This window comes from Rhinatrema bivittatum, chromosome 10 (assembly GCF_901001135.1).
Source record: "Rhinatrema bivittatum chromosome 10, aRhiBiv1.1, whole genome shotgun sequence".
Taxonomy (NCBI): domain Eukaryota; kingdom Metazoa; phylum Chordata; class Amphibia; order Gymnophiona; family Rhinatrematidae; genus Rhinatrema; species Rhinatrema bivittatum.
In genome coordinates this window covers 99,040,955-99,054,432 of record NC_042624.1, presented here as the reverse complement: position 1 = coordinate 99,054,432, position 13,478 = coordinate 99,040,955, and the positions used below count along the sequence as shown (strand labels likewise).

General features: G+C 43.1%; 1 protein-coding gene across 6 annotated transcripts in view; it reads left to right on the top strand.

Moving 5' to 3' along the window:
* Nucleotides 1–13,478, top strand: part of IL12RB2 (interleukin 12 receptor subunit beta 2) — a 58,212-nt gene that overhangs the window by 20,014 nt on the left and 24,720 nt on the right. For all 6 annotated transcript variants that reach the window (XM_029618427.1, XM_029618428.1, XM_029618429.1 and 3 more), the window contains 3 exons: nucleotides 3,666–3,808; nucleotides 5,368–5,515; nucleotides 7,497–7,576. In XM_029618427.1, the coding sequence (XP_029474287.1) occupies nucleotides 3,666–3,808; nucleotides 5,368–5,515; nucleotides 7,497–7,576 (371 nt within the window). The remainder of the gene's footprint in view (nucleotides 1–3,665; nucleotides 3,809–5,367; nucleotides 5,516–7,496; nucleotides 7,577–13,478) is intronic.

The following is a 13,478-nucleotide window of genomic DNA, read 5'->3' as shown; positions in this document are numbered from 1 at the left end:
GGTCATCTTGTTAATTCTCTTTTATGTTTTCCTGGCTGTGTACAAGCAAACTTTCATCCTGCGGGTAGGTGGGTGTGGGTATGTTGGGGGGAGGGGGAGTAGGGTAAGTTTTCAAAAATGCTCAGCACTTCATTCAGGTGCCTGTTTTGGCCCATAATTCATTCACCTAGATTTAAGCATTTAAGTAGCTTATTTACCAACATGTGATAATGTGCGTTATTGCATGTTGTTAGTAAATGAGGCCTATTTACTAACAACACGTGTTAGATTGCCAATTGGTAAATAGAAACATATTTAGAAACATAGAAATGATGGCAGAAGAAGACCAAATGGTCCAACCAGTCTGCCCAGCAAGCTTTCACACTTTTATTTTCATACTTTTCTGTTACTCTTGTCCCTTTAAATAATTTTTTTGGTTCTATTTCCCTTCCACCTCCGCCATTGTAGATAGCAGTGCTGGAGCTGCATCTAAGTGAAGTATCCAGCTAATTGGTTTAGGGTAGTAACCGCCGTAATAAGCAAGCTACTCCCACGCTACTTACCCAGCCTGTGCAATTCAGTCCTTGTTGGTTGTTTGAATATAAATCCTCTTTTCTTCATTCCCCCTGACGTTGAAGCAGTGAGCTGCGCTGGATATGTATTCTAAGTGAAGTATCAAGCTTGATTTGGGGTAGTAACTGCCGTAACAAGCAAGCTACACCCATGCTTATTTGTTTTACCCAGACTATGTAATTCAGTCCTTGTTGGTAGATGTCTGAATATAAAACATCTTTTCTTCATTCCCTCTGCTGTTGAAGCATAGAGCTATGCTGGATATGCATTGAAATAGGTCCCCTCAGTTAGGTGACCACTGCTGAAAATCAGTAGTGGACACCTAAACCCTTTGAAAATTGACTCCTTTGGGGGGTGGGGGGTTAGCCCAGTTGTGAATATCAGCTTGTCCCATGGAAACTTGTACATAGGTATCGGAGCCGAAACGCTTATGAACGCTTTGTAGACGTGGTTGAGAGTGATTTTTTTGTTATGTCTGTTGGCTGGAAAGATTGAAGCAGATGGCATTTATGGTGCTAAAAGGTCCTGTGTGTAAAAATGAGAGCATTTGGGCATCTGTGGTTATTTACTGAGGTTTTGTCATGTTGATATCAACGTAACATTATCCACAGGCTACAGCACCGTGTCCGTGCATTCTGCTCATGATCTGACTGTTTCACGTGTTCTCCATCAGAACGAAGTGCATCTGCATTTATCCTGACCTTTCCTGAGTCTTCTTTCTCATCCTTCCATTGTTTTCGTCTCTTCCCTTTTTAATGTCTCAGCAGAGTTCACGGTGATTCCTGGTAATAATTTGTGCTGGGTTGCTCCTGTTTGGCTGCTCTGTGACTTCCAGCTCGTATCTGCTCGGTTTAGTGCCCCTTTTGTTTCATACTGCACAGGGAAAGTAGAATGCAAAGCTCAGCCTGCATCTTATTCAGCCAGGCAGAATTACGTCAGCAGATGTCTAATGACGTCCACTACAAAACCTGCACAGCCTGGGGGCTACAGATCAGTCACAGAATGACAACACACATACTTTGATTTTGTTGTAGACTTTCTGCTACATCTCAAGTGGTAAAGTACTCTCTCTACATTCCTCCTTGCACACGCCGCTCATCAGACAAGTCATTCCTATCTATGTCCTTCTCCTCTATCACCAACTCCCAGCTCGGTGTTTCCCACCCGCCTGCACCATATGCTTGCAATAGACTTCCTGGGCTGGAGCGCCCTGCTCCCTCTCATGCCTTCTTTAAATCCCAACTTTGGAGGCTGCTTTTAAATCTTAACCCTGACTGCCCTGCTTATAGCCTCATTGATGTTTTAACCATTGCCTTAATAAATGAAATTCCCCGAGGTTTGTCTTGATTGGATTGTAGGCTCTACAGAGCAGGGACTGTCTGTTATGGTGAGGGTGGAAGGGTAATAGAACCAAAAGGTTACTAAGAGCCAAGAGAAACAGATAAGTATGAAAAAAAAAAAGTGTGAAACTTGCTGGGCAGATTGGATGGGCCGTTTGGTCTTCTTCTGCCGTCATTTCTATGTTTCTATGTTATGCTTTTGGAACAGCACCGCACAAATTGAGCAGCGCTGTAGAAGTGATTAGTAGTAGTAGCAGCTTCTGCAGTTTTTTAGATATTTCTGTTGAAATTAGTACTCAGGAAAGGTGCTGGGTTGTTGGCACTACAACATTGTTTCTCAACCCAGTGCTTGGGATGCACCCCAGCCAGTCGGGTTTTCAGCATATCCACATTGAATTTTCATGAAATTGATTTGTATGCACTGGCTAGATTGTATGCAAATTTATCTCATGCATAATCATTGTGGATACCCTGAAAACCCAGCTGGCCAGAGAACCATCATACTAGAAGAAGCCAAAAGCCTCCAGTTATTTATTTATTTACAAAAATGTTATAGCGCCATAATCTCCAAACTCTTGTTCAAGGTGGATAACAACCAATATAAAATAACAATAGAATTAAACAAATAGCTAACAATTACAAACGTCTTCAAAGAGGTGAACCTTCAGAGCTTTCCCAAAACACTGATAATCTGTTGTCCACCGTAGTCCAGCAGGGAAGGCCTTCCAATGTACAGGAACAGTTTCAGAAAAAGCATGCCTGCTGGTATTAAATAGTCCGACAGACTTTCACCCCGGGATCGCCAATAAGTGTTGAAGGTAACAACTACTGGGGCTTTCTGTAACGTCAGCAAACTTCTCAGGCATCATGGATACCATACAAGTCCCAATGCACTAAAGTAAGATCTTAAATTTAACTCTTTGCTTGATAGGTAACCAGTGTAAATCATGTAAGATTGCTACTAAACGAGCAGCCACATTTGATAAGTGATATATATATATATATATATATATATATATATATATATATCAACCTAAGGTTATATATATATATAGTGCATTGTAATGTTTTAAAACCAACAATATAAAGGAATATATTATTGTTTTAAAATCCTGACTATCTTGAAAAAAGTGTAAGCACCACTAATCCCTAATTTAAAACATTCTGTATGGATATAAAACCCTAAATCACGTGCTGTTTCGACAGGAACAATCTCTACTCCCTCTAGTTGTAATTTAGGAAAACGAATTGGATCTTTAATACACATCACAGGTAAAATTTCAGTCTTTGCTGAATTTAATAACTGTCCATTTAGTTTAAGCCACCAACTGTCTCTAATATAGAAGAGACAGACGGGAACATCAGCTGAATCTCATAAGCATAATGGTCCTAAATAAATATTAAATAATGAGGAGGGCAAAGAAGAGGCAGAGGAGCCCACAGCTCTCCTCCAGAGGAGCGGGTGAGGCAGCCTCGACGCCGCTAAAACTGGGGCCGGTTTGTGCCATTCTGCGAGTTTTAGCACTGCGTGCGCACCCCTCCAGCAGAAACCGGACTGAAATCAGCAGCACATTTTATCAAGACCACTAGACAGCTTTGCCACAACCGTGAGTGGGATTTGAGCTCAAATGGCAGGCTCTGGTACCCCCCGGGCATCCGGCCCACTCTGTCACATCTTTAAAAAAAAAAAAAAAACAACAAACCAAAACAAAACACATTGTTAGCAAATTCTGGCAATGAAATAACTTGTGGGGGTTTGTTTTTTTTTATTAGTAAAACCTCAGCCACCAAGTCGACTGTCGGTGGAATTCTGCAGCGTTTTGAGCACAAGCTGCAGCGTTCGGTGGGAAGACGAAGAGGATGCTCGCTGTTTCCACCTGAGATATCGCCCTGCAGACCAGGACTCCTGGAGCGTGGTAAGCTTCTGTGATTTCTTTCCCTTCGGTTGCATTTAAACGTGCCATGCAGCAGGGTAAGGAACTTGCACGCCTCTCCAGACCTTTATTATGAAACTTGTTGCCTTTGCTCTTTTTATTTTTTACTTGGAGGGGGGGGGGAAGGGGGGAGATGAGCACAGGGCTTTCATGGCCCAGCAGTTTCCTCCTGTTTCCTTTGGGCTTCCAAATCAGAGGGATCCGGCTTCTATTAGGCAAAAATACCTTGGATTTTTCCCCTCCGGTTTTTACATACTCAGCCCAGCCATCGGAGTGACAATCCTGGAAAGCAGCTGGCGTGCCACCGAGGCACGACTGTTCAGACACCCTCACTCTGCAGCTTCCCCAGGCCCCAGCGGACCCCGGGGAATGGAAAACACGAGGCAAGAACTGAACTCGGCTCACTCCATGTGCTACTGGACCATCAGGCCGGTCCTGCTGAATCGTCCCTGGACTGTAACTTTGTGGCTCAGAGCTGTAGTAGATGTGGTGGTCTGGCGCTAACTGGATTCCTTTTAATTGGACCCAAACCCCCCCCAGGAATACTATAATTCTAAATAATTGGCAAAAAAAAAAAGCATTCCTAGGGGGTGGAAAGGAGATGCGCATAGCATAGCCTTCGGCCTGCATAAATACATCTGAAAAGTCTTACAAGGTGATGCTTATCAAACCTCACCTGTGGGAAATCTTTAAAAAGCGACAAGGAGGAGATGCTTCCCGGTACAATGAATCAAGCCGGTTAGCACCAGAGGCCTCCATCCCTCAAGAAATGGCCTGGAGAACATCCAAAAAGTATTAAATATTTTAAACAGTGTAAAGGAGATGCCTGGAATCCCTCTGTGCAAGATCACATGGGTGCAATTCTCAAAGGTTTTCAGGCAGAAATATTCTTGTTTATCAGTCTAAAAATGCCTTTGGGAAAACTGCCTCTCCCCTCAGGGCAGGGCAAAGGTTTGCACACTCACAAGGTGAAAAGGGAGTGGGGCTAGATCAGGGGAGGAAAAGTCCGTGGGGCGATTTCATTTCAAAATCACAGTAAATACTTAAGGGTACCTGAATGCAATCTGGTGCTTATTTTTCAGTACGCACTGCTGCAATGCAGATACAGAGTCCGCAGGTATCTTTGTGTCTGTCATGTGTGCCCTGGAGGATTTTCAAAAGAAAACTCCATGGGTAATTTCCCTTTGAAAATGAGTCTGTAAGCAAGCTGCCCGGGGAGTCTGAAAATGCCCTCTGACTTTTCTGTGCACTCAAATATTTAATCATCACTCCACGTAAGGTTTATTATAAGATGGTGTTGGTAGAGCACAAATCCCATGATTACTTTCAAACTCTTGCTAGCCCAGACATGTGGTAGCATGCAGTAATTGCCACTGGGTGGGCCCTATAATTGCATTCTGTTTCGGCTGCAATACAGAGATGCATGGAGGAGTGTGCAAACCAGAGCCCTGCACCAATCTATTGACGAGTCAAGTTCATTAACTTTGGAGTATGATTGCTCTTCTTCAATATGTGTGTTATTTATTTTTTTATTATTTCAGGTGTTGGTGGGAAATACTAGAAGACATGATCTATATGATCTGGAGCCATTCACAAACTATGAATTTCAGATTTCCAGCAAGTTTCATATCACTAAAGGAATATGGAGTGCCTGGAGCTCATCACATTTCAAGCAGAGTCCCGAAGCAGGTATACTCAGTCCTCATTTTGCAAACCTTCGTGATTGTTTTTGCTTTTCTTGAATATGGCATGGGTTAATCATCTTCTCAACTCATTCTTCGGGACACGCCCAGCTAGTTCCTCACTAGTTATGCGAGTAATCAAGTAGTTATAAATAAATACAGTTTGTTTGGTTTTCAGGCTATGCACAATGAATTTGCATGAGATAGATTTGCATGCCCTGCTACCATCTTATGCAAATCTATCTCATGCATAGTCATTGTCGACAGCTTGAAAGGCCAACTAGCTGGGTGTGTCCCAAGGACTGGGTTTAAGAATAAATACAGTATAATTACATCTATTCAGGCTGGAACTAGGTGTATCATGAGTGTACTCCGGGTCACTAGAACTCCTCCCTATGTTCTGCTGGAGAGAACACTGCATTATGGCCCAGAAGAAACCTTGGGATACAAGTTCAAACTCCCTGTATCCCATGGCTTTTTGTGATTCTGAACAAGTCACTCTGCCTGCCTATGCCTCAGTTTTCTCAGTATTCAGTGATACGTACAGTGATATCATTGTGTCTTCTCTCTGCTCCCATTTTAAAGGTTCATGCAGGGTAGGTGCCACAAATATGGTACCAGAGCTTCCCCCCCAGAGGTGTCTGCACTTACTTTGCAAATGTACTAAACTGTAACGTTTGCCGGGTACCTGAAAGGTGCCACAAGAATCATAATTACTGCCTTACAGTGCCACAGGCTTCATGCTCCCTGAAAATGAGAAACCTTTCAGCAGCGTGCACTGTCAGAGCGTGGAGGGTACAGTCCGTGGTTTTTCGTGTTTCAGCTCAGCGTGGTGTATGTGCAAACACCTCACTTCCTGCAGTTTGTTACTCATAGCAGGTGACATGCACCACTCAGCCCTAACGACCACAGTGTGAGTTTCTGTATGAGGCAGGGGTGGATGCAAGCGCTGGGGGTGTGAATTGTAAGCATTGGGCTCCCGTTCTTAACCTGTTGCATGCTGAGGTAAAGAGACTGCAGGACCTTTGTGGCTGTTTGCTGGAGTTGTGAGTCGGGTCTGTGTATTTTTAGACTTAACATACCCAGGGGAAGGGGTTAATTAACTTAAGGCAACTTCATAGGGCTTCAAGTGACGACATCAGATTTGTCTGAGGAAGAGGGATTTCCTGGGAACTTCTGACGCTTGGGATTAGTAGCGATATTGGAACTCCGGTGAGGCCCGAGGTTTTGCCAGCGAGTGCAGTTACTCGTGCGGTACTGAAATGTGTTCACAGCTGTGCTTCAGCAGCTCATCAGGAACTGGTCAACTGATTGGCTCGATCCCGTTGATTCAATTTACATGTTTTAGGAGGAAGAGGAGGGTAAAACAGGACGTCCAACCACCGGCATAAAAGGCTTTCTGAAAACATGCAAAGAAGTCTCAGCCCAGAAATGTAATTCCATTTAATTTGGGATTTAAAAACATTCAAGAGATTGTAAGTCTCAGCCAGTCATTTGCACTTTTAGCTGCAGCAAAAATAGGCAAATTGAATCAATAGGGTTGCCCTGTCCCTGCTGGCTTCAAAGCATCTATGTATATAAGAATGAATGAAAATAGACAACAGAGAGAATAAAAAATAGCAAAAATCTTTCAAGAATTGCAAATCATCAATATAATGACATAAAAAATAAATGGAAGATCCTTTCTTTCAAAATGACTCCTTCTCATGACATCTAGATTCTGGATCTATCTTTAGGCTTCAGTACATATTTGCAAAAGAGTGTTTTGCTTTTTCCTCGTTAAAGATGATTTTTTTGCACTCACTTGATAAAATAAGCTGTCCTGGAATGGACATCATAGGTGGAATATTCCATTAGCTCTTGACAGTTTATTCCCGTTTTGGGTGATGCAGGTTTGTGATGGTGTTGGTGGTGGTGGATAATACACTCAGAAATGTATTTGAAGAAAAGAATGTGCTGTGAACTCTTTATATTGTCTCTTCACCCAGTGCCGGTTGGCGAGCTGGACATCTGGTACGTTCTGGACAATGTGGACAGCAATACCCGAACCATTACTCTACTGTGGAAGGTAAGACCTTATACGGCGTTGTATCTATACTGCGGCTAATTGGCACAAGTTTGCTTTGTTGATCCCTCTGTAATCAGTATTAAGGGGGTCTATGCACTAACCTGCATTCAATTGCTGGATAATGCATGCTGTCCACTGATTTTAATGTGCGATACAGAACACTGCCATGTTAGAAGAGCTGCATCAAACAGAAGGCTTCCTAGAGCACTGTAAAGGTAAGGATTTCGGGAGAATTTGGGCCCATTTGGAGATCGAAGGGTTGGGGAAGTCCAGATTTCTGTTGCAGGATTTGTGTTTGCCAGGAGTGGAGGGGTGGACAGGAGATTAGGGGAGATCCAGTGGCACATATTAACTACGCCTCTGATTACATTCCGCATTAACACCTAATGAACCTATTATATTATTTTGGTGGGTTTTTAAAATATTTGCCTGTGCGTTAGAGTTACTGTTGGGGAGCCAGTAGTAATGCTGACATGCATGCAGATAGCACACATTGGCGTGCTTCACACAGAGACCCCATGACGCATTGTTACTGTAACAGAATCCTGTCGCCGGGACCTCCGTGGCCCCGTCTGATTTCCTGATTCAGTGAACAGTTTTAAGGCCGCATTAGTGCAAACACCTTACCAAATTGTAGGCACGTAGCAGAAGGCGTCCACAGGTGGCTTAAGTACCCATGGACCTTTGCGGCTGCTTTGTGCACAGGGAGAACTTTAAAGAATAACACCCTGCAGACTTAAAAATACAATCTATGCGCGTTATTTTCATGTTCCCGCACAGACCACGCCCCCAGGAACACTTCCCCTAAATGACGTGCACTGTGGAATGTTGCATGGGCTTTTAGCCGGACTAAGGGACGGCAATCCTCAGACAGGACTATTTGCGTGATAAATGACTATTTACCCTCATAAATAGCTGTGAAATTTGCCTTCTGACTGCACATGTTGATTCTTTCAAGTTATTCCCATCATTAGCTCCAGTGATGGATTTAGGGTACCCCCCCCCTCCCGTCCCCTTCTGGACAAGGTCAACAGAGTAGTAGGTGTGAAGTGCAGCCCTCTTGGCGGTGCACTCTTTGCTCCAAACTCACCTCCTCCTTTCGTGTCCCTGAGTGGCTTCTCTTTGCTCCCTTTGCTGTGTGCTCTGGCCTTGCCCTAGAGCGGTTTCTTTTCCCTGTCCCTTGCAGCATCACCGTTCCACTCCAGTTCTCTGCACTGAGAGGGAAGGGGCTGGAGCAGAAAGCTGGCTGCTAAGTGAGATTCAGCAGAGCTGGGCGGCAGCAAATCTTCAGCTGACCTGCTCCCCCCACCCCCCGATTTTTGCCATCCTAGGCACAGGCCTAGTGGGCCTATTGACAAATCGGGGTCTGGGTAAAGTGAAAAACATCTTGTAAGGGGGCTTTTTATCGGAAAGCTAAGAGCGCTGCAGAAGCGTGCTATGTTCTGTGTTTTCTGAGGGTGTAGGAGCCTGAAGAATAAATTAGTGGCTGGGAGATTAAGTGAGTGTAACCTTAGGCTCGCGCAGCTGTGCCTGCCATATCAGATCGCGCGCATACAGGAAGCCGCCAGACATGTGGAGAGCACTGATTCACTAGTAGAGGCTCCGTCTTTCACACATGATTATTAATAGCACACATGACCCCTTTTGTAAGTTAACCCCCAGCGTCAGAGGTAAATTATAAACTTACTTCTACATGCTCATCTTATAAATATAGCTGCGTAAGGGAAAACACCATCACCAGCACAACCCCATACACACGGGCACTCTGGCCTGGTTGATCTGAGAATGACAGACTGCAGCTGCATATATCTAGTTTGCATTCGGAAAGCTGTACTGCTTCATCTTACCAAGCAAATTTATTTAGAGATACTGAATTACTCCGAGATCTGAACACAAAGTCCCTGGCAGTATGTGCTCCATCCTAAGAGAGAGACTCGGCTCCACATTGATATCAGTAGCCTTATAGATAATGTCTGGCACATTGATGTGCGCTATAGCATATGGTAGAGCAATATTTGTTTTCAGCCTTCATGCTTTCAGGATATTGACCCTCTTAACCTTAAAATACTCTGAGTGATAGGCAGAAGCATGGTGCAGCTTTAGAACATGTTTTCTGGAATTGTTTTTTTCTTGGGGAGGGATCCTGCATGAGACTAAATGCACAATAGAATCTTTATGTGTAGAAATCCCTTGTGTGTTGAGGAAAAGTATAGCAATAGTAGTATACTACCATCCACCTGGCCAAAATGGTGAAACGGATGATGAAATGCTAAGAGAAATGAGGGAAGCTAACCAAATTGGTAGTGCAGTAATAATGGGAGATTTCAATTACCCCAATATTGCTTTGGGGCTCATTGTATAAACACCAAGAGACAGGATTTTTGTAATTCCATTTTTATTTTTTAACAGATTTCTTGGGGTTTTTTTTTCTATGTTTGACAGATTTCTATATGCTGTCTGTCTCTTAAATAAAGATATATTTTTTAAAAATCATCTGTGCTACCTGAAGACTAAAAAGTGACCAGTGTAACCCCAATATTTAAAAAGGGCTCCAGAGATGATCCGGGAAACTATAGACCAGTGAGCCTGACTTCAGTGCCAGAAAAATCATGGAAACTATTATAAAATCACAGAACATATAGATAGATATGATTTAATGGGACACAGCCAGCATGAATTTACCCAAGGGAAGTCTTGCCTCACAAATATGCTGCTACTTTTTGAAGGGGTGAATAAACATGTGGATAAAAGTGAACCGGTAGATGTAGTGTATTTGGAATTTTAGAAGGCTTTTGGAAAAGTCCCTCATGAGAGGCTTCTAAGAAAGCTAAAAAGTTATGGGATAGGCGGAGATTGCATACTGGTTAAAAGACAGGAAACAGAGAGTAGGATTAAATGGTCAATTTTCACAGTGGAAAAGGGTAAACAGTGGAGTGCCTCAAGGATCTGTTCTTGGACCGATGCTTTTCAATATAAAATATACATATATATATATATATATATATATATATATATATATAAATGATCTGAAAAGGAATACGACGAGTGAGGTTATCAAATTTGCAAATGACACAAAATTATTCAGAGTAGTTAAATCTCAAGCAGATTGTGATACATTACAGGAGGACCTTGCAAGACTGGAAGATTGGGCATCCAAATGGCAGATGAAATTTAATTGGACAAGTGCAAGGTGATGCATACAGAGCCGGTGCAAGGGTATTGGGCGCCCTAGGCGACCCTTGCGCTGCTGCCCCCCCCCCCCCCCAGTCGCGCCCCCTCTACCTGTTTCGGCACCAACTGTGTGCTTCTCAGGGCACCGAGCCATAGGGGGCGCCGAAGAGCAGCCACATGGTGCTGCAAGCGGGGCCTATCCCGCTCGCGGAAAAGAGAAATAGTCAGTGCCTAAACAGGTGGGGGGGGGGGGGGCGCGATACTGTGTGCTTCTCAGGGCCACGAGCAGCGCACTGCTCGCGGCCCTGAGAAGCACATGGTCTCTCTTTCTGTTTGCCGCGAGCGGGATAGGCCCCGTTTGCAGCACCACGTGGCTGATCTTCAGCGTCCCCTACTGCTCGGCGCCCTATGCGACCACCAAGTTCGCCTAATGGACGCGCCGGCCCTGGATGCATATAGGGAAAAATAATCCATGCTGTAGCTACACGATGTTGGGTTCCATTTTAGGAGTTACCACCCAAGAAAAAGATCTGGGCGTCATAGTTGATTTTACATTGAATTCTTCAGTTCAGTGTGCTGTGGAGGACAAAAAAAGCAAACAGAGTGTTTATTTATTTATTTATGTAAAGTTTCTTCTAGCCCACAGCTTCACAATGGAAGGAAATGGCAAATAGAATGGAGGCTGTCATAATGCCTCTGTATCGCTCAAAGGTGAGACTGCACCTTGAATGCTCCGTGCAATTTTCGTCACTGCATCTCAAAAAGGTTATAGCTGCACTGGAGAAAGTGCAGAGAAGGGTGACCAAAATGATAAAGGGCATGGAACAGCTCCCCTATGAGGAAAGACTAAAGAGGTTAGGGCTGTTCAGCTTGGAGAAGAGACAGCTGAGGGGGAATATGATAGAGGTGTTTAAAATCATGAGAGGTCTAGAATGGGTAGATGTGAAATAGTAATTTACTCTTTCAGATGATACAAAGATTAGGGGGCATTCCATGATGTTAGCAAGTAGCACATTTAAAACAAATTGGTCCAGTAATCCACCGTATTGTAGATAGTTCACTATCCTTTCCTTTAGCAGAGTCTCCATTATTTTTCCCACCACTAAGTTGAGGCTAACCAGCCTGTACTTTCCAGCTTCCTCTCTGCTACTACTCTTGTGAAGCAGGATCTCCACCGCTCTTCTCCAATCCCTCAACACCACTCCCATTTCCAGGGATCTACTGAACAGGTTTTTCAGCAGACCCAACAGCACATCACTGAGCTCTCTTAGTATCTTGGGATGTATCTCATCCAACCCCATGGCCTTGTCCACTTTCAGTTTGCCTAGCTCCTCCCATATATTCTTTTCTGTAAATGGAGTTTAGTCTACTCCATCCCCGTCTACGGTCATGTTAATGAGCAACGGTCATCTTTAGTGAACACTGAACTGAAATATTAGTTTAATATTTCTGCCATTTCTTTGTTTCTCTCTACACATTGCTCCTTGTCACCTTTCAATTTCACTATACCACTTCTGGCCTCCCTTCTTTCGCTGTTATATCTGAAAAATGTTTTGTCACCTCACTATACCTCTTTGGCCATCCTTTCTTCCACTTGACCTTTTGCTTTCCTGACTTCTTTCTTTGGTTCCCTCCGTTTTAACAGATATTCTTCCCTGTATTGCCTTTCATGGGATCATTTATACTTTTTGAACGCTGTTCTTTTTGCCTTTATTTTTTCAGCCACCTCCTTTGAGAACCAGATCGGTTTCTTTTAACTCATACTCTTGTTTACTTTTCTAATATATAGATTTGTTGCCTTTGTAATAACGCCTTTTAATTTGGCCCACTGTTGTTCCACCTCACCCATTTTCTCCCAGTCTTCCAGTTCTTCCTCCAGATACGTCCCCATTTTGTCAGTGTGGTTCCTGCCTCCAGCCTATGAAGTTACTTGGCTATCTCACAGGGGGATGCATGACTGAAAGTTCACCTAGGGTTTCAAATACTCTTGCACCGGCCAATCTGAATCCACTTACCATTGTAAAGCCTAAGTTTGGGAATTTGTGTATATAAAGGAATGATTGAAGGAGGCCTTTAAGATCAATGCAATTAGGAAAACAGGGAAAGAAGATGATCAGTACAAATTCAGGTAATGAAATTATCTTTTTTTTTTGTTTTACATGGGCATAGTTAAAGAATTTTGCCCAAAGGCAAGTCTCATGAACTGAACTTTAAGATAGTTTTGAATGCAGCGGAGTGGAAAATGAAACTAGAATGTATATTTCAAGCACAAACGTTTGCAAATGTATTTTGCAATAAAGTACACATGACCATGTTGGCTGTATAAGGAGGTTTGTCATGTATTTCCATTGTGTCTTGTGATATGCGCAAGATCATGCTTATCTGCCAGTCCTTTGTTCATAACGAGCTCCCTTACAAGTTATCCTTAGCTGCATAATAACATAATTGCCATACTGGGTATGAGAAAAAACTGTTGTGTGCTTCACGGTAAAACATGAACCGCCACCTACCCACCATCATTTTATGAACAGTCCAAAGAGTATCATAAGAGAATTTTAAATGTAGCTTTTTTTTTTTACATTTTTACTGTTGCTTATAAAAATGTTAATAAACTTTTTTTACCTCCAAAAATGATTAGAATCCTGCAAATTAATCAGAGTCCCACACAGATGTTATTGCCCGATCATACTGCCAGAATATTGTATATTTTTTTAACGTTTGAATTTTTAAA